Raw genomic sequence first — 20,593 nt, forward strand, 5'->3', positions numbered from 1 at the left:
TTTCATATAAAGTGGCCGAGGGATTACATGTTTTTTATTAAAAAAATAGAAGAAAACGCTTTAGACTGCGCGACTGGTACATCAATCGGTCTGGCCGGGCGCGTTGCTCTATTTCTCTTCTTTTCCTCAAGACGTTTTCTCATCTGGTCGGATGAAAAATGTCACCTCCAAACGTCTAGTGCAGCCTAAAATGGAAATAAGCAGGCATCGGAGGAAAAGCGGGACTGACAAACCAAAGAAGGAAAAAACAGAGTATGCAGGTTACTCTGTAACACCATGAAGTGAACATCGCGCTACAGTCCTGATTCCTACAGTACTGCCATTGCGACTAGCGCTTTCCAGCAGCATCCTGTCCTGCAACTACTTCCAAGCCCCAAATTAATTTTGCCGTGGAGCAAGTTAATCCAGTACGGCAGTACCGCCATAAACGGCTTCGCCGCAACAGCCTCAACTACTACTAACAGAGGATTCCGGTTTCGCGGTCGCGACAGGTCATGTAGCTCATATGCACACAGATTCACAGAACCTGATCGCGATGAAGAAGAACCATCCTCCATGCTCGTCCGGTTCCAACTCCCAACGAGAAACCATGGAGAAAACGACCGATCCTAGTTTGGAATGGCGAGAAGAGGAGACCATATATAGCCCATACGCATCCATGGAACCTGATCGAGAGCAAGGCGAGAACGCGCCGACGACGCATGCCGTGGCATATATCGCCATTGGTTTAGGCTCTTCTTCCTGACAACTCATGGATGTACGTGTGATTGTGTGAAGGCCCTTGAATAAGGATCAAGCATGGTTCTTTCCGTCCAAATAACGTGTCTCGTGTCGTGTGGCCGGTTGCTTGGCCGGACCCTGGATGGCAGATCTTCGGTGCAGCAAGAACATTCATGGTTGCACCCATCCAGGGAATATAAATGGGTGAGGCCGTGCCCCCTCCCCGGCCCCCCATGTGATAGCGTTAAGACGTTCCTTCTGGTCGCCATGTGACCGTGTTTGTAGGAACACAGAGCCAGATCGAGGCAGTGCATGAATTTCTCCATGGATTGAAGTGTCATTACATTTCTTGATAAGTAGTAAAGGATTTATTATGAAGAAGGGGGTTATCAATCGTACTAGCAAGGTAAGTTATCAGCGTTATATGCGAAAATAAACTATCTATTATCTATTTTTATTATATATTAAAAGCACAATCAGGAAGCAGCACATTGATTCACGTCATTTTTCTGAATTATTTAGACCATTAGATCTTATATTTGATTATTAAGATTTAATCAGGGTTATACATCTGATGGGTTAGGGATGAAATATCAAAACGACTTCAAACCCACATAAGCCAAATATGCTACTTAACCCAAATATTTATTTTGTATGGTGTGGAAAGCAGTATGGCCCAACATACATCGTTAGACAACAAATATGTTACAACGTGATGACATCCAGCCCCGTAAACTATTAGCTTCTAGACAAAATCTCCCCTAACCTTTGTTACGGTATAAATCACCCCTTCCCCCGCCTAATAGGATCAGAGAGTTTAGCTGAGGTGGACCGGTCTAACGGTTATCTTTGTCACGCTGGAATCTTTATCTCTTCTCCAATCCTGTATTTTCCCGGAGCTACGTTTTTTGCCATCGAGAGTCGCTGCCAGCGGAAGGGCTAAATCAGCCATGAAGGGGATGCAAGCTCAGGTCGGCCCCATTCGTGGTGCTCATCAGCCGGACGAAGGCACTGCTCGCGGTCGATGGTGCCGTACCGGGAAGGACCCTAGAGTAACAGCCCCCTCTAGAATGCTATTGTGGAGAGAAGTCACTGAGGATGATTTCATAGAGTGACGAGAATTATGGAACGAAGTACCACATGTGCGATGCGGTAAGTTTTTATTTTGGACGGCAACCGGAGATTTGTGATATGAGATCCCACCAGATAACGCCACACATACATCGTCAACCTTACGAGTGGGCCCCCTTCGTCAGAAATGCCATCAAACACGTCTTACATGCCAGTTAGTTCAATTTGAATTTTCTTTCTCCGAGTAATTTATTCCGTGGGCTTTGAACGAAGCTCTGGCAGGATTTATACTTGTGAATGAGAATGCAACTCTAGCATTTTTTTTTGTATATACCATTCTACTATGTAGAATAGATGGTAAAGGAAAAAAGAAAGTACTATGTATATATTCTGAGAATCATAAAAATAACGTTCATATATTCAGAGATTCAACGGAGTGCACATTCAGATATGGCATTCAGAAAAGAGGGCGTACAGAGAGACTGAGGGAGAGGCCTTTGTGAGAGAAGGAAAAGATGACCAGTTTACCAATCGATCTCATGCATTAACCACGTCTCCATCCCGCTACAAAAAAATTTGGACGGCCGATCTCAGCTAAACCGATTCATGCTTAGGGGCTAAGTTTTGCTCCGGTTTTAATAAAGTTAGGGGCTTAGGTGTGATTAGGGTGGTAAATGGACTTAACTGGATGCACGGTATCTCATGGATTCACAGGATATTACATTTTGTTTTTGAGAACACCCAGGATATTACATTGACAACTTAAACTTGGTTAACATAAGAAAGCAGGCTTATTATTACTCCGGAAGCGCAGCCCAGGACTGGCCGGGGTTCATCCCGGCATGACGGGCCTGTCGAAGATCCAGCTGAACTGCACCGGACGGGCCTCGCTCCGCGCAGCCCTCTTGTGGGCCAGTTCCGCGAGCCTCCGGACCTTGGGCGGCAGCCCGCACACGTACTCCTGCGCGCGGCGGCCCTCGCCGGACAGCCCACGGAGCTCCGCCACCCGCCACCTGCGCACGAAGTGCTCGACCAAATCCCCGTAGTCCCTCGCCGTGTACACGCCGACGCGCTCCGCCACCGCGGAGAACCGCTCGAACAGAGTACCGTCGCCGCAGGCGGCGTCGCGGCCGTCCGACATGAGCAGGCCCGGCATGGTGACCTTGCCGCGCATGACGTGCGCCAGCGCGCGCACCATGCCGTCCGGGTCCACCTCGAAGAGCCTGGCGGCCGCCCTGCTGTAGCCCGCCTCGTGACGCCGCTCGTCGGCTGCGATGGCGCCGCAGATCTTGGCGAGAGCCTGGTCGCCGTGCTGCCCCGCGAGCCGCCCCGTGTGGCCGTGCGAGATGAACGTCGCTCGCTCCTGGAACGCGCCGTAGATCACGCTGTGGTACGGGCTGCTCGGCATCAGCATTTCCTTAATTGGGGCCAAAACAAAGACAACCGATCACCATCAATATACTCCAGATTTATGCATGAGCACTGATTAATTAGTAACTCGATCGCTCGCTCTAGCTTTACCATGCCGTTGCGGAGGAGGTGGTGCACGGTGGTCTCGACCTGGCGCATGTCGACGCGGCCGGAAAGATAGAGGTAGCGGTTGAGGAGGTCGCCATGGCGGTTCTCCTCGGCGGTCCAGCCGCGCAGCCACTGCGCCCAGGGGAGGCTGCTGACGCCCGTGTCATCGGAGGCGCCTTCCGAGCGGTTCCCCATGGTCTGGTACGTCGGCAGCGCCTCCTCGGTCACCATGTTGCCCACGAGGCACACCAGGACGTCGTCCGGAACGCCCGCGGCGCCCGCGCGCAGCTGCGCCACGCCTTCCGTGAACGAGGCCAGCGCCTCGGCCTCCGACACGCCGCCCGCGCCCGCCGCGGCAGAGCACGGCAGAAAATCGTGCGGCTGCCACGAGGACTCCACGGGGGCCAGCAGCGGGAGCATGTTCTCCGCCACCCAGCCGTTGAGCGACCGGATGACCTCGACCTGCTCCCGCGGCACCGCCGCGCACTCCGTGTGCTCGGCGCTTGTGGCCGCCGCAGATATTGTCAGGCTTCTGCATCAACGGCGGGGAAGATTAATTAGAGTACATTTTCTGTCTTATGAGCGCGCATCAAAGAGAGTGGAGTACCTAGGATTTGTTGCAGAGCAGAGGATCCAGCTGAATCCCCCTCTTGCTGCGCTCTTGCTACTGTTGTGGAAGCAGAGTTTCGCGGGAGCGCTGCCTGTTGCCAGCCATGTCGTCGCCATTTTACTTGCTTGTGTCGCTGCAGAAATTTCCAATAATTCTGCATACGACGCATGCACAGATATATAGGATTGAGACAACAGAGAGTGGGCAAGAAAGAGTACGTATAGGCAGCAAAAGAAAATCAAACAGCGATCCCCCTAAATGCGAACCGGCCGGCCATGAGCCATGAATGTCGCACATGTGGCTATGGGTGTGAGGTCTAGGAAGTCTACTCTACGCACGTTACAAATGAAATTCGAGCCTGTACAAACCCGGTGTTAATGCAATGTTGAATAAATCACGCTTGTGCCTTCGCAGCTTAGTGGCAGAGCCCGTAGTTTCTTTGATATTCTCCCATGTTTTAATGTTTATAGCCCCTGTTGTTCTTTTTTTTTTAAATGTAAGATTCATGCCGTCAATTAGTTACGCACTCAAACAACAAAGACAGAATTGAAAATTTGGAATCAGATTGAATACTTGTCAAGAGTAATGACAATGCAAATTCATATTTATTTCGAAACTGTCTGTTATTTCAACTCATCAAATAGATTCTCCAACTCCTAACGTATATCTCGTTTCCAAATTATATTAGATGTGGAACAAGGAAGCTATTCTAGATGAACTATGTTCTGCTTAAATCTTTTTTAGTTCTCTGCTTACCATCTTTATACAATTAAAATTGCAGTGAGAGTTGACGATTGGAGTAGTAATGCTACTTATACTTTGACTAATCATGAATTAATCAGCATGTGTTTGGCCATCTCTGTATATATGCCTGTATCTGAAGCCAGTTTGTATTCTAGGTGTAGGTGTAGAAGGCATTCCATTTCCATCGGTTCTGTGATTTATACTGATTAAGAATGAAAATGGATTTCCTGTTCTCAAGGCCGTTTTCCCTCCACTGGATGGTTAGTCTTCTGCATGCTTGTTTGCCGCCAATGGCATGAAATTGCAAAGGACGACTACTTCTGGAAATGCATCTGCTCGCGGAAATGGCCTTCCATCTGCCAGCAGCCTCCTTCTGAGTTCTGACAAACTTTCAAAACCTTTATTTAACGTTCTCCAATCCACGGAAGACAAATCACACCAGTACCCGAAGCTCACTTTCGAGGATCTGGTATTTTACATTGACATGTGGCAAGAGCCTGCCTTCCCAAATGTAGATGTCGTCCATGTGGTGTACTCTGTTTTGATCTTCTTGAGCCTTACGACCACATCACTCATCCTCATCCTCTCGTTAGGTGAGTCGCTGGAGCAGAGCAAACCAATCTCTAGTATTGGCACCAGAAAACCACCATCCAAACAGCAGCTAGAAGAGGAGCCTTGCAGTAGCCGTCCATCCACGACATTGACAAGCTCTGCAGGGAATAGTCGGTGAACCCACTTTCTAAGGCTGAGTTCACCGATGAACATAGCATCTGTCGGCCTTCTTCCGGTGAAGACTTCAAGAAGCATGATTCCGTAGCTGAACACATCACTCTTTCGTGATGCTTTTCCATCTGAACCATACTCTGCGACAAAAACAGGTAAACAAAAATTCCAACTTGTTGATCAAGAGTCTAACAAAAAAGGATACATGCTAACATGCATCGAAAAAGATAGAGCACTTTTACAGTGCCCACAAACTAAAATAAGCCGTTAATTTCTTCTAATCTAACGGACAGATTTTATCTGTACTCCAAGGTAGCAACCGGGGAGTACCATCGATCAATAATGGGGAGTACCATCGTTTGTGGGGCTAAAATCGTAATTACAAAGTCAATTAACAGGGGATAACCGGGTAAGTGCTGGATGGACGGACTTGACGCAGTTAATTACGGCAGCCAGTATTGAGGTGGCGAGATTTGGCTCCGATATCTAGGAAATTTAGTCCAAACAGTAGCACGCCGGCTGGCTGAGCCTGCCGTCAGCCCAAGCCACTGATGGCAAACTTGATCGGTCCTGTACTCTCAGTACATGGAGCATGGAGTTCGATCGATCAGGCGGCGGCACGGTGTGCAGTCAGGAGGCGCTCGTGAAAGTCCAAATCACCCTAGGCAAAAGGTCTAAACTACCCTAACAGATGGACGGACAAATTTGTTTGGTACTCCTGACCCCTTCTGGGGAGTACCAGGATACCATAAAAATTCTCAAAAGATAAACAATGCTAAGTACCTGGTGACATGTAACCAATTGTCCCATGCAATCTTGCCGATATCATAGAACTATCATCACCTTGTAGTAATAACCTTGCAATGCCAAAGTCTGCCACATGTGCAATCATGTTTTCATCAAACAACACATTGCTTGGTTTCAGGTCACAATGCAAAACGACCTGATGGTAATCATGGTGCAGATACTCCATTGCCATCGACACGCCGAGCATAACTTCCAACCTCTCTTGGAACCCGAATTGTCTTTCCCCCGCTTGTGAGCAGTGCAGTAGTGTCTCTAAATTGCCATTGGGCATGTACTGTAGCATTAGTGCTCGGAAGTCCATGTTAGAACAGGTGTTGATTATGCGTATCAGGTTGCGGTGCCGTGCCATGCGAAGCACACGACACTCGGCATCGAAACTTCTAATGGCACGCTTGGACACCATATCGAGAACCTTTATGGCAACCACCGAACCATTGCTCAGTTGGCCCTTGAATACCTTTCCAAAACTTCCAGATCCTAGTATGTTATCTTCACTGAAATTATCGGTGGCACGAACAAGCTCGAGATGTGAGACTAACTGATGGTTTACTGGGTCTGCTAGATCAACAGAAGCTGTGACCTCACCTTTCTTTCTGACAAATAGGTAGGATAAGCAAATAGCAATAGCGCCAAAACCTACCGCGACAGCTGGGAGTAGAATTTTCAGCACGTAGTAATTATTACCGGAGCGAGATTTGTCTTGGCGTTGCAAAAATGGCACTAGTGCTGATCCGCATGGAGCCAGAGGGAAGCCGCACAAGCCAGAGTTGTTCTCATACTGGCTCTCCGGGAAAGTGGCAAGGGATCCCAGCTCAGGTATAGATCCATTCAGCCTGTTATATGACAGATTAACCTCCGATAGTGACAGACTCGTAAATGGACCGGGGATTGGGCCTTCCAATTGGTTGTGTGACAGGTCAAGCACAGCCAGTTTTCTGGCACCTCCAAGCTCGGCTGGGATCGCACCCGAAAGCAGGTTGTGTGCAAGATTCATGATCATAAGATAGTACATGTTCCCAAGTTCCTTGGGGATCTCGGAGTCGAGCTTGTTGAAGGATAGGTCAAGGAAAATGATGGAGCCATTGTCGGAGGAAGTGTAATCTGTGGAACCCATGTACACCATCGTGAAGTTGCACAGCTTCTTGCTCGCCATCCGTGTTAGGTCCCCGCGACGGATGCCACTGATCTCAAGCAGGATTCCCTTGCCACGACATTCGCTGCTCAGCTCGTCATTGCGCAAGTACACATACGGCCGCCCGGTGGTGATGCCCACGGGCATCTTCCCGGACTGCTTCGCGAGTTCCGGTGGTATTGATCCATTAAGCTGGTTGTCGTTCAAGTCCAGCCAAACTAATCTCTTGCAGTCACCTAGCTCTGGCGGTATCGGCCCTGAGAATGAGTTGTTGCTGAGCTTCAATATTGCAAGCTTGTCTAGTCGCCCGAGCCATGCTGGCACTGACCCGGAGAGCTGGTTGCTCCCGAGCGAAATCCAGTTGAGATCCTTGCAGTTCACCAACTCCGGTGGGATGCTGCCGGTGAGCCCGTTGTAATCGAGGATGAGGTTCTGGAGTCCGCGAGCGCCGGCCAGTGACGCGGGGATCTCGCCCTCCAATTCGTTCTCCCACATGATGAGGTTCCGGAGCCGGGAAAGGCTGCCGATGGATATGGGGATGGACCCATTGATGTAGTTGAGGCTGAGGTCGAGAGACTCGAGGCTGGCGCAGTTGGAGATGGCCGGCGGGATGCCGCCCGTGAGGTAGTTGTTCTGCAGGTAGAGCACTTGGAGCTTGGAGCCGGTGCTCGGGCAGAGTGACGCTGGTATAGCGCCGGTGAGCAAGTTGGAGCTGAGGTCCAGCGTCCTGAGCTCGGCAAGCGCGTCCATGGATTCAGGCAGGGAGCCGCTGAAGCTGTTGAAAGATAGAGAGAGCAACGAGAGCCGCGGGAGCCGAGCAAATGCATCGCGCGGGAGCTCACCGGAGAAGTTGTTGTTCGATAGGTCGAGGTAAGAGAGCAACGCGAGCCCCGAGATCTCCGGCGGGAAAGGGCCACTCAAGTGGTTGCTGGATAGGTTGAGCGAAGTGAGAGCAGTGCAGCCGGACAGGACGCCGGGCAGCAATTCGCCGGAGATCAAGTTACCGAACAGATCTAGTGACTCCATCCTGGAGCAGTTGGGGAACGCCGGGAAGAGTGACCCGGAGATCCTGTTCCACGCGAGGTTCAGCCGGCGGACACCTCCCATCCAGCTGAGGTCGCCGTCGCCTGTGATGTTGTTGTTCGACAGGTCAAGCACAGACAGATTGCCAAAAGTGCCCCCTCTCTGACCGCCACCGCTGACGAGCGCGTTACCTGAGAGGTTCAGCTCCCTGAGCCCGCGGCAGGAGGCAGCGAGCGCGCCGGCGTCGGCGACGGATCCGCGGAGCGCGGGGTTCCCTGACAGGTCTAGCTCAGCCAGATTCTGGCCGCACCTCCCCCCTCCGGGCGCGAGCGAGCCGCTGACGTTCGCACCTCGCAGGCTGATCCCCTCGACGCCACCCAGCCGGAGCAGCGTGCCGGCGACGGCGCGGAAGTCGACGTCGAGCGGGACGCCCGCGAGGGACAGCGACGCGAGCCTCGTCCTCACTCCGCTGACGCTGACGCACACGGCACCGGGGAACCTGCACGCGCCGTCGCCGCGGGTCCATCCCTCGAGCTGCCCCCGGTTCCGTACCGGTACCGCCGCCTTGAACCGCTCCAGCAGCTGCTCGTCGTCGTCGTCGTCGCCGTCTGCCGCGACCGGCGAGAGTAGCAGTAGCAGTACCGCCAGGCACAGAGCGCTACTGACAGTAGTACGCCACCTCCCACAGCTCAGTCGTCGGCGGCGCGTCATTACAGAGGAATAGAAAAAGGCCAGCTCGAGCAGGTGACAGATCTGATGAGAGATCTCGAGTCCTGAACGAATGTGAATCACCCCATCGACGGTCGGCGCTTCGCGTTGGAGAAATCAAAAATGTACGCACCCATCGCTGGAATTTTGTTAAACTTGTGATTTCGGCCACTCGTGACTGGGACGGGAAGGTCTGCATCCTACTATAAATTTACATACTGAAGTGGTCAGCCAAGAATCCCAAATACGCGTTTGGTGTTGAGAAAAGTCCAACTAGCAAGACCCACGAATTTTGCCTTCAAGAAAAGTCCAACTAGCAAGACCCATAAATTTTGCCTTCAAGAAAGTCCAATCAACAGGCCCACTACCATAGAGATATCTAGCCTGAAATCAGTTCAGACTAAATCTATAAAATGCGGGTGGTATGCATATTGCCAGATACTAGTACACACCAACATGTGTCGTATTCTAGATGCGGCGTCGCTGGTACCCAGTATTTCTTGTATATTGATGTGTGAGCACGCCAAGCCCTGTGTTCTGGATCTGCAAAGCGCTAGGCAATCTACTAGAAAGGGTGTACTCCGTATTAAACATATTTTATACACAGAATTACTTGGGGCTGTAAATTTCTTGAGTGTCATTTGTCTATCTCAAACATATATGAACTATTGGGTTCAGGACATCTATTTTATTGACGGTCACCATGCAACATAAAAAGAACTCGACCTGCAAAGGGACAAGCCTAGCAGGCATAACCCCAAACTCCTGTCCCACACCGTACATAATTATTGCCGGACACCATTGGGTTTCTATTGGTTTTTTAGGACATCTATTTGATTGCCGGTCACCATACCATATGAACTATTGGTTTTTTAGGACATTGAGGTTGGGATGACCTCAACCTGCTCCCGCGGCACCGCGTGTCCGTGCTTGTGGCCGCGGCAGCGATTGTACGTCAGGCTTCTGCATCAGTGGTGGGGGAGATTGATTAGAGTGCATTTTCTGTATGTCTTCAACTTGAATGAGCGCGCGCGTCAAAGAGAGTGGAGTACCTAGGATTTGCAGGGCAGAGGATCCAGCTGAATCCCCCTCTTGCTGCGCTCCTATCGCTCATGCTACTGTTGAAGCAGCATTTCGCGGGAGCGCCTATTGCCGGCCATGTGGTCGCCATTTTACTTGCTTGTGTTGCTGCAGAATTTTCCAATACAACGCACGCACAGATATATACTCCCTTCGTTACTAAATAATTGTCGTGGTTTTAGTGCAACTAGCATGGTGTCCCGCGCAATTGCGCGGGAAATATATTTTTATGTCTTTAATTTTTTGGTTCACATAGATATTATTGCTATATTATTTCAGAAACAGCAAATCAACAATATAAGAGAAACTAGTGTGTTTGTAAGGTGGAGTGCAACGTCGTACTCGCCGTTGGGGATCTACGGTTCACATTGCCTTCAGATGTCATCTTGGCATTGCGAGGTGGGTGTAACCTCGGCTCCTCCTAGAAATATCAAGAAATCTCAGTAATATAAATTATGTGTTCCTTTGAAAATAAAGGTAACCTAGTTCTTCCTCCTTCGTGGCGGTGGCTTCTCGGCGGACCGTGAGTTAGAATGTTTTTTCATCTACAGGTTCATTATGCTCAATTCCGTGATATTGGGTCGGTGTTCTCGTGGAACCGGTCATGGGGATCTGATGAGTTTTTGTTAGTGTGTCCTCGTGCTTTTGTTGTCCTGATATTTCTTGGCTTTGGAGTGCTTATCTAGTGTTCTGATTAAGATCTTGTGGTTCCATGATCTGTACATTTAGGAGAGTATCCCTGGTCCAAGTATGTTCAACACTCATGACTTTCTATCTTTTTGGATGGCGACTGAAGGAGTATTTCATGACTTGTGAAAGGAAACAACAAAAAACATAGGCAAGAGATTTTAATATATTTGTTTTGTCTATGCTACACTTGTTAACACTAATCGTAGAATATTGGACCTTGTGGTTTTTAAATCAATTTGATGTTCCATGCTAGCACAAACATATCTCACTCATTAAATCTTGACCGTTGAATATAAGATCTGATGGTCAAAATAATTCAGATGATGTGGATCAACGTGGTGCTTCCCTCGATACGCCTCACATGGTTAGAGAACTGAAAATGTGAAGGAAAAAAGAACTGAAAAGGTGAAGAAGAAAAAATGGTACTCATGCCGACCCATAACAAGTTTCGGAGATTTAGTGCAAAATTGTACTAACTTTGTACTAAACTAGCAAGGTGTCCCGCGCAATTGCGCAGGAAAAGCCTTTATATTTTTTTTGTTTTTTGCCGCATATACGTATTTCCATTTTATTTTAAAAACACTTATTAATTTGTGAAGTCACAATAGCCATATATATTCTCCATGCATTTCGGTGAACACTTCACCATATGTCGTTGACATGACGTCTGACTAAGGTTTCCATAACTCGTCAAAATAAAAAGGTATCTATCTCCCGAAACCCTAGCCGCTTCTATTCCCAAAACGCATTTCCGCTCTACTGCTTCCCGCAGGCGTTGCAAAGGTCCCCTCCTCCCCCGTTTGCCGCTACGGTAGGAGGGGTGGGCCTCCAACCTGTGTTGAGGGGTGGTAGTTAGGTTTCATAGAGTTAGTTTTGGTTCCTCAGCTGCGATGCTATGGTGGATATCGCGATGTCATGCAGTTTAAGAATTATGTTTCCTCGACTAATGATCCACCTCATCAGTGACGATCTCGTTGGCGACAACTCTTCTAAAATAGTCGATTTGTTTATGTGTCTTCGAGTTTTGTACATACTATTCTTGTATGTGTGCATTTTCTCTGATCGTGAGGTTCAGCCAACTTCGGCTTCGTCTCGAAGCTAGTAAGGTTAGGTCTCGACTGATTTTATTGGCCGAATCTACGAATAGTCTGCTTCTCAGATCAATATCACAGGTGTCTTCTGGCTCAGACCGGTTACTTTCCGGCTGCTACGTCAAAAACATTGTCATAGCTTCGACGTGGTTTGGAAGTCCGGAGTCATTTTTCTCATGGAGTTGTGTAATTTTATTTTTGTTCAATTGAATATAGTATTGTAAGAGTTGGTTGCTTTAATATATGACATTTTCCTTTCGCAAACAGAAAAATGGTTGCGAGAACACACGTCGAATGAATTTGACTATCATGAAATTTTGTTTCTGTTAGTGTCAAGAAAATATGCTTTTATGATAAATCTGAATGTTTCCTTTTATCGATCAAACATAATGTTTCCCTGGCATAAATCATGGTCCAATCATGAAAAAAGCATGCATCTTTAAAATACAAATTGTTATTGATTGTGTAAATTTATTTTCCAGAAAGAAAAATTATCTTGGAAATCATGTCAGAGTGATTCACGTAAGCATATAGGTCTAGTTACAAATCATGTCTCGCAACTACCTTGCACCCGTTTATTAATTTGTAATAGCCGTGCGTGATGTTTATTTCTAGTCTATCAATGAAATCAAATATGCCATCTTGTGACGTTTATTTCTAGCACATCAATCAAATCAAATATGGCATCCTCATAAAATCTTGACCAGGTTTCAATCTTCATCGGTTCCCCTCTCCGATAGCCTATTGGGTGCTTGGAGGTGTGAGAAACCACGGATAAATGTCTGCCCGTTGTATCAGTAGTACCTTTTTGTAAGATTTTGTGTGTGCTTGGCGATGGCCTACGATGGAAGCTAAGATGCACGGATTAAAAGTCTTCCGACTCCATCCCTGTTCTGGCGTGGCTATCATCGTATACGACATGGAGATTGTGGATATGGAAGCGACGATGCAAAGATTGAAGGTCTTCCGACTCCATCCCCGTTCTGGCGTGGCTATCATCGTATACGACATGAAGATTGTGGGTCGTGATTTTGTACGTTTTGTCCTCTTCCTCATCGGTTCGGCGACGATTCAATGGCCTGACAACCTTTCTTGCGAGGGGTGAGTCTGGCCACCGCGCGTTCAACGATCTCAATTTCTCACCTGCTAGGGTGGGGGGCTCATGCGGCTTAGTAAAACTTAAAAGGACAGTCCAAATATCAAGATGTGAAATACGCAGTTAGAGAAGTTGGCTTCCAATATTTTTTATGTAATTTTAGTATTGCTGTCATTTTGGTTGTTTCGATCAATTGGAATTTTAGAGAAAAACATTGTTTTTTTTTACCGGGAACATTACTTGTTAGTCAGTTGCAGCGAGAATAATCCGATTTACCGATTTATGGGACGCGGGGTCTGGTATTGAAACAAAGGACTAACGTCCCATATTTGCTTTATTTTGGTTGTTTCGATCAATTGGAACTTTAGAGAAAAACATTGCTTTTTTTTACCGGGAACATTACTTGTTAGTCAGTTGCAGCGAGAATAATCCGATTTACCGATTCATGGGACGCGGAGTCTGCTATTGAAACAAAGGACTAACGTCCCATGTTTGCTTTACCAAAAGCTAACGTCCGTGCAGCTAAAAAAAGAAGTTAATGTACGTGGGAGGCGTTACGTGCAGGTCAAAGAGAAAGAAAAAACAGCTATGCAGCTGAAAAAAAATCTAACCTACGTGGCAGGCGTTACGTGCAGCTCAAAGAAAAATAAAACAGCTAACGTACGTGCAGCTAAAAAAAAACTAAATTACGTGGCAGGCATGGGATTCTGTCGTTCTGTTTTAAGCAGTTTCTTTTGCACGTAACATGTTAAAGATGGACTCTTAATCTCATATCCAACGGTTAAAAATAATTGGATTGATGTGGATCAACGTGAAAACTCCCCTCAGTACCCCTCATATTGCTTTTGGTATATAATAGATCTCAGACACTTGTTCTGGATCCGAGGGAGTAAATGATACATGAAGTCTTCAACTACTAACCTGCATACTGATTATTCCCGTATAGTACAATTACTTACTTCCTCCGTCTAACAAAGTATAAGTATGTCTCAACTTTGACTAAATTTGAATACATCTACACACTAAGTCATGTTTAGATACATTCAATTTTTGACAAACATGAGACATCTTTTGTTGGACGGAGGGAGTATTATATTTCTTCGTTTCAGAAGAAGATGATAACTTAGTACACCCTCCGTCCCATATTCATTGTCTTAAATTTGTCCAAATATGCATATATCTATGTCTAAAAGACGTCAGATACCTGTAATATTTCGACAATTAATATGCGATGGGAGTATATTTTTGTGTTGCAGCGGTGCACATGCATGTATATAATTTCTGCTCCTTCTGTGTTTTCCACATGTGTTGCTATAGAAAGAAAGAAAATGCACACAAATTAGTCAACTGACCGGATCACTACGGCGTACGCGGTTCACTAGAATTGATCGTTCTTTATTTCTTCTTGTGTAGCTTTAAACCTAGCTGATCAATGGACACTATACTACAGACTGAGATTTGGTGACTTTATTTCTCCGGAGAATGTCGATTTTAGATTAGTGGTATTTTATTTTAGCCCACCACCAAATATACCCATCATTAAATTTTGACCGTCAGGTGAGTTAGTCGATCTCATGTTAACCGATTCTAAATCTCCAGAGAACGTATCGTGCACACATAAACGCAAGATTAATTTTGTTAAGTTGTGACGGAGTGGGCCTCAATTTATTTGTGGCCACAAACGTGACATGTTTTCTTTCCTTACCGTGGGATATGGCACGTAACATGTTTTCAACAAATAATGTGTTTTCCCTAACGTGACATGTTTCTATAGATTGGATCTAAATTCTTAATAAAACGTGTTTTCTACGGTTCTTAGATCTGATCCAACACTTAGAATAATTAGGGTGACGTGGATCAACGTGAAGGCTTCAATCGGTACCACTCATTTAGTATGTACTCCCTCCGATCCTAAATTCTTGACTCAAATTTGCCCAAATATGGATGTATCTATTCTTAAAAGACGTTTAGATACATGTAACACTTCGACAACAATTTAGGATCGGAGGGAGTAATAAATTACATTAAAACCACGACAAGTATTTAAGAATGGAGGGAGTAGGATTGAAACAGCATAGTAGGTAAGAAAGAGTACGTAGGGCAGCAAAAGGACATCAAACAGCGATCCCCCTAAATGCGAACCGCCAATCTTAAGCTGTGGAAAAATTTGACAAAATGCTACATCTTTGTTAGTACTTTGCCTCAAAAGCACACTTTTATTTTCTTAGACAAAATAGCACATCTTTCGTTGCCACCATGACAAAACATCATTTTTGAACTTTTTGAGGCTACTTATTCGAACCAGGCCCACATGTCATATTTTCCTGGACCGCATTGCCCTCGGGCATCAATTAACAGGACCCTGATATAACGCTGGCGCTCACCCCCAACCTCAGCACAATCGAAACGCGCTCAATCTGTTCAATCCGATCGGAGATACAAACCCTAATCCCCAAATCCCCTCCCCTCGCCATCCTCGCCGACATCGCCGATGACGAGATCATGGGTATTCCCCTCGTCCACCCACCCCCCCTTCCCTGCCGGTTCCCGACGCCGCCACCTCCGGTCGATCCGGATCATCACCAGAGATGGTTCAGCTCGACACAAAGGCGTACATCACGGATGATCGGAGCAACGGGACAACCGCTACGGCCTCCACGCGCGAAGCCCATGTCGTGAAGGTATCCTTCTGGCTTGCCAATCCCCCGACTGTCTCCCACCTGTGCGTCCACTGCCCCGGCCTGAAGGTTACTGACTTCGTCGCCGAGCCCGCCGTCGTCTGCTCGGAGAAAAACATCGCCATCCTCCTCATCTCATTCTCTTTCCCACCCAGCAACGATCCGGATGAGTTGGGGTTCAGCGACTTCTTCGTTTATAGAGCACACTCCGAGCACCCGTCCCTTGATCGGCTCCCGAGCCCACATCTGCGTTTCCTCTATCCTCAGGAAGTTGGTCTCTTGCCCTGCCTAGGCGACGGCGATGATGAATTTGTCCTGGCCACTCTTTCTTCGCGGCTGAATCCTCGGGAGTATGATCTCCACATGTACGTGTCCAAGACGGGGAGATGGAGCACTAAGTTGGTACTGTTGGAGTCACCACCGGCAAACTCCAGGGATGCTTTGCTTCTTTTTAGAACTGACAAGACGATCACACTTGAAGGAGGCTCTATGGCCTGGGTCAATCTCTGGAGGGGTGCTCTGCTGTGCAATGTGTTTGACGAGAACCCTGTGGTCCGATACATCCGATTTCCTCGTCCTGCAAACGGCAACAAGGCCAACTCCAAAGAAAAATGTGCACAACTGTACCGGGATGTCACCTACACTAACAATTTGCTCAAGTTTATTGAGGTTGAACCTTATAAAAGACCAGATATTTGTCAAGGACTGGTACAACCTGATATTAATGTGTTCTCTGACGAAGACTATGAAGACGATTTGGACACCACTGCCACCCGCACTTGGTATGGCTGGAAAGCTTCCATATGGAGCAGGAAGGCTTCTTCGACAAGTTGGTATAGGGGTTTCACGGTTGATGTTGATGAAATCGTGATAAGTGATCCAACACACTCTGACTTGTTGCCTGAGCTGACGGTTGGATACCCTGGAAAATCAACATTGCAGAATCGGGTAACTTCTTCTCCCATTTTGAGAATCCAAGGTGATGATGTTGTTTACCTGATGTCTAAGGTGAACTTTGAGGATGAGGAAACATGGGTGATTGGTGTTGATATAAAAACAAAGAATCTACGAGGAGTGGCCTCGTTTTCTACTGACAGATCCGTCTATTCCAGTCCCGCATACCTTCCCTGTTCACTCTCGGGATATTTGGACATGACTTCAAATAGTTCTGACGGTACTTATTTTTACCATTCTCGCTCCAGCCTTTTCTGATCGCACTTCAAATAATTTTGACGGTGCTTCAAACTGTCTTCAAATAAATCAAATCCCCGTTTACCAGTTGTGTTCGGCTAATGTATCTGTGCTGACATATTTGGACTGAAATAATTTGTTCTCAACTATGTGAGGTTTTCCATCTACTTGGGATGCAACCTCAGTAAGAACGAATCATCTGTTTATGTGTATAAAATAAAACTCTGCATTGACGTATAGCACATCTGCATACATGATTATTTGATCTCAACCAGAGTTTCCTAACAGATGCATGGTTACCCATATTGTGCTGCTTTATAAACTGTTTTTCGCATTTGCCTGTTGACGCAAATTGTGAGGCTTCAACTCGTAAAAGGTTTTCTTATTCTTCTATATTTCAACTTTAATCATGCTTGCAAAATATTCACTTACAATTCTTTTGTTACAACCGAGTAAACTATTTTGCTTCATTCACCTGTGCAAAAAAGAAGAAAAAACTTTTAAGAGAACTGGTTACACCTTCCTGTTTCTTTAATAAAATATTGAAAGCACATGGGTATTTTTTAATTGCCTTCTAATGCAGTTATGGTGTATTAGAGGTCCACTAAATTTGCCTGAATATGTGTTTCACCTTTACCGTTGATAGGGAAGCCATCTATGTTTGTTGATACAGTTGTGGTGAACTAATGGTTGTCTGCATTTACTATCATTACAGGTGGTTGCAATACACATGGAAGAAATGACTTGATGAATATTGGAAATGGTACAACAGTGAGTAACTCATATTTTTTTCTCTTATCTATATAAAAGATTGCTGCTGCTGCTGCCTTACTATCCTTCGTCTGTGCTAGATTGTTGTGAGTGGGCTAGACGCCTGTATTACCGAGGATGATTGAAGGCAAGTTTTTGAACCGTTTGGAGAAGTTCAATATGTGAAGATTTTCGGGCAGAATGTTCGTCCATCGTGGGGCTGCAATACTCTTGAACAGGTATTTCATACACCCTGTTGTATTGTTGTCTGTTGACCATGTCTACAGTTTTCCTTCTCCATGCACTAAGTATATAAGATTAACCAAAAGGTGCCTTTGCAGCCACACCAGCATGATGTCAACCAGTGGAATGGAGACAGCTGCTGTGATCATTGGCACCGCTATGGTGCTCAGCGATACAGTTCTCCTACTGTGGAAGACCTTGATGTGCAATCATATGGCACAAGCCCATACTATAGCAACAACCAGGAACAACCGCTAGCACGGCAAAATATCAGCCAGTGGAATGGAGCCAGCCATCAATTCTATACTCAGGCCTATGGTCGATGCCAATTCAGGCCTGAATGCCAATACTGTTCGCCTACCATTCAGAATCCAAATGTGTATGCACATTGCACGTACCCAGCAGGTTATGGCAATCATCAGCAGCAGCAGCTACCACCTGTGCAGCACAGCTACCACCAAAGCAATGTGTCAGAAAAGGCCAAGGTCAACAATCACCGATGGAGACAAGGCGATGATCAGGGCTCTTAGGCAAGTGGTTCCAATTGTGAAACATTGTATCTGTTCGTGGCGTGTTGAGAGAAATATTAAGAAGCACTTGTATTGAAATGCTTGAAAGAGTTTAGATCACTGATGTACGTATTATGCTAATTCTAGTGCTAATTTTGAGGACAGGAAATACCAGACACCAATCCTCCAACTCCAAGCAAGTCATGAGCGGGAACAAATTTGTAATTACGCATCAAGACAGAAACCAAGCATAGCTCTGACTTGGAAGTAATGATCACGATCAATTGTGTGCTTAATTTGGTGGAAACTTCATTTGGAATGGAAGCGAGAGCTCTCCCGGTGTACCGATAATGGAACTGGCATTGGCGTCGCTGGTCATTGCTGCCACATTCTTTGCTGCCACATTCTTCTGATGCTCAGTGACCAGACCGCCCAGTTTGGTGGTCTGGGCCAATGGAGGAACCTTCTACGTAGAGCCCAACAAAATAGGCCACGCTAAGATATTCTAGCAGAGCCCACACCAAACTCAGATGGGCTGCAGGGCCCGTCATAATGCACCGAAACTTCACCACGCTGCGAAAATCCGTGCCCGAGGTTCTATCTTTCACGGTAACACCCGAACAGTTTTGCCGTAATACTAGAATATTTGTCGAACTTTATTGAGGAAAAAAAATTCCTATAGAACTTTTCTAGGGTAGAACCCTAGAAATATTTATCTACACAACTCTTCTTCTTAAATATCCCTGCAAAAAAAAAGAAAACTCTTCTTAAATACTCCGTATCATTCTTGCGAAAAGATTTCTAGGGTAAGCAGGTTTATTCGCCCCGTCAACATACAGGAACCAACGCGTTTCTCGCTCGTTTCATGACAGATCCTCCAAGATGTAGGCAACACACACTAGTAATCTAAAGTACACATGACTTGATTAGTACTGCTCAACAAAGGAGTACTAGAACATGTGTGCGAGAGGACCGAGCACGCCAACTGAAAACACGTAAATAGATGGAATTGCTTCTGGAGAGGGACTACAAGATTCTTGGACGAAAGGGAAAGCACCTGGAAGAGCCGAGCAAGCACATGCTCTGGCAGTCTTAATTACACTCTTAACTGCGACGGTGCAACCCATCTCAGTTTAGTTTATACTCCTGCAGCAGTACTACTATTCTATTCTCCAAGACAGGGAGCCTCAGCAAGTCACCGTGCAGGCTGAACAGAAACACACACGTTTCGTTTGAACCATCGTCCTTCCTGCTATCGCTATAGCTTGCAGCAGACGAGTAGACTGACCTGACCAGTTAACGAGTCTTTGTTTTGTCTCTCGAGCTCGTTGATTCCCTCAAGCTTCTCCCGCTACGCTGTCTCCTGTCTCGTGTCGCCTGACTTGGTCGAACTTCGACGGCACTGTCCAACACCGAGTCCGAATAATACATGGCGAGGCGGCCGCCACGTCGTATCATTTCCCGTGCCCGGGGAAACAAACTGGAAAAACTTGGAACACGCTCCTGCCGAAACTGAATTTTCTACGTGTCTCTAACGCCTTTTGAAGTTTCGAGCCCTAGTAGTAAAAGTTGAAGGGGGAATGTTTTGCATCGTTTAGTTTTATAAGGTAGGCTGCATCGATTTGACTCCGTGGTGCCGCAAAGTCGCAGCATATGCTCAAGGATTTGCGGCCTTGCAGGCGGAGATTTTGGGCATCATTACAGGGCAACGTGTTTTCAAAGGCCAGTCTAGTTTGACATCTTACGATGTTTAATGCGTTTTATTTTAGACAATGAACACCTGGGTTCTTCGTCTGGCCGGGCTATTTTGACATTTCTGGCACATCGTATGTTACACTATTTAAGTACTAGCACTGTCTAACATTTCGTTTGTTTTTAAGTTGTACTGCCCTGACAACAAGTGGGCGGTGCCACCACTAACCAGCACTTGATTACTCACGACAAGGTTCCCTTAGATCCGAACCATCAGCCGGCACATGGACTTGGCCAGCACCAACTCACCAAGACTGCCCAAATCGCGAAACCAGCTCGCGCAGATTAAACCTGACGAAATTGCCAGCTGAGAAAAGAAAGAACTTTTAATTTGACATAAAAAGAAAGGCACTTTTGAAGTATACAAGCAACCGGTTCCCCTGTCCTGGCCTCCGCCGTGGAGGTGACTGTCCCAAAGGCGTGCCAGGCACGTCGGGGGGACAAAGAGCATCCTCGA

General features: G+C 46.7%; 3 protein-coding genes across 5 annotated transcripts; 1 reads left to right on the forward strand and 2 right to left on the reverse strand.

The window, feature by feature from the left end:
* Positions 1-2,453: 2,453 nt before the first annotated feature.
* Positions 2,454-4,879, reverse strand: LOC100827641 (acyl-[acyl-carrier-protein] desaturase 4, chloroplastic). Of its 2 annotated transcripts, none has more exons than XM_003561940.4 (4): positions 4,797-4,879; positions 3,917-4,073; positions 3,313-3,841; positions 2,454-3,208 (listed from the first exon to the last, which is right to left on the reverse strand). In XM_003561940.4, exons 1-4 carry the CDS (start codon positions 4,846-4,848, stop codon positions 2,624-2,626), a joined length of 1,323 nt encoding a protein of 440 aa, XP_003561988.2. In that variant the 5' UTR covers positions 4,849-4,879; the 3' UTR covers positions 2,454-2,623. The 2 variants fall into 2 exon arrangements, with proteins under 2 accessions (XP_003561988.2, XP_024318051.1); XM_024462283.1 differs by having other exon boundaries at positions 4,676-4,806.
* Positions 4,880-5,044: 165 nt separating this feature from the next.
* Positions 5,045-9,264, reverse strand: LOC100827955 (brassinosteroid LRR receptor kinase BRI1). The gene is made up of 3 exons (XM_014897457.2): positions 8,540-9,264; positions 6,170-8,452; positions 5,045-5,526 (listed from the first exon to the last, which is right to left on the reverse strand). Exons 1-3 carry the CDS (start codon positions 9,057-9,059, stop codon positions 5,138-5,140), a joined length of 3,192 nt encoding a protein of 1,063 aa, XP_014752943.1. The 5' UTR covers positions 9,060-9,264; the 3' UTR covers positions 5,045-5,137.
* Positions 9,265-15,389: 6,125 nt separating this feature from the next.
* On the forward strand, positions 15,390-18,680 carry LOC100834137. 2 transcript variants are annotated; one of them, XM_014901290.2, is made up of 4 exons: positions 15,390-16,865; positions 17,598-17,653; positions 17,734-17,871; positions 17,974-18,680. In XM_014901290.2, the coding sequence occupies exons 1-3, from the start codon at positions 15,602-15,604 to the stop codon at positions 17,776-17,778; spliced, it is 1,365 nt and encodes a 454-aa protein (XP_014756776.1). In that variant the 5' UTR covers positions 15,390-15,601; the 3' UTR covers positions 17,779-17,871; positions 17,974-18,680. The 2 variants fall into 2 exon arrangements, with proteins under 2 accessions (XP_014756776.1, XP_014756781.1); XM_014901295.2 differs by having other exon boundaries at positions 17,598-17,645.
* The last annotated feature ends 1,913 nt before the right edge of the window (positions 18,681-20,593 follow it).

Source organism: Brachypodium distachyon, chromosome 1 (genome assembly GCF_000005505.3).
Source record: "Brachypodium distachyon strain Bd21 chromosome 1, Brachypodium_distachyon_v3.0, whole genome shotgun sequence".
In the NCBI taxonomy this organism is placed as follows: Eukaryota; Viridiplantae; Streptophyta; class Magnoliopsida; order Poales; family Poaceae; genus Brachypodium; species Brachypodium distachyon.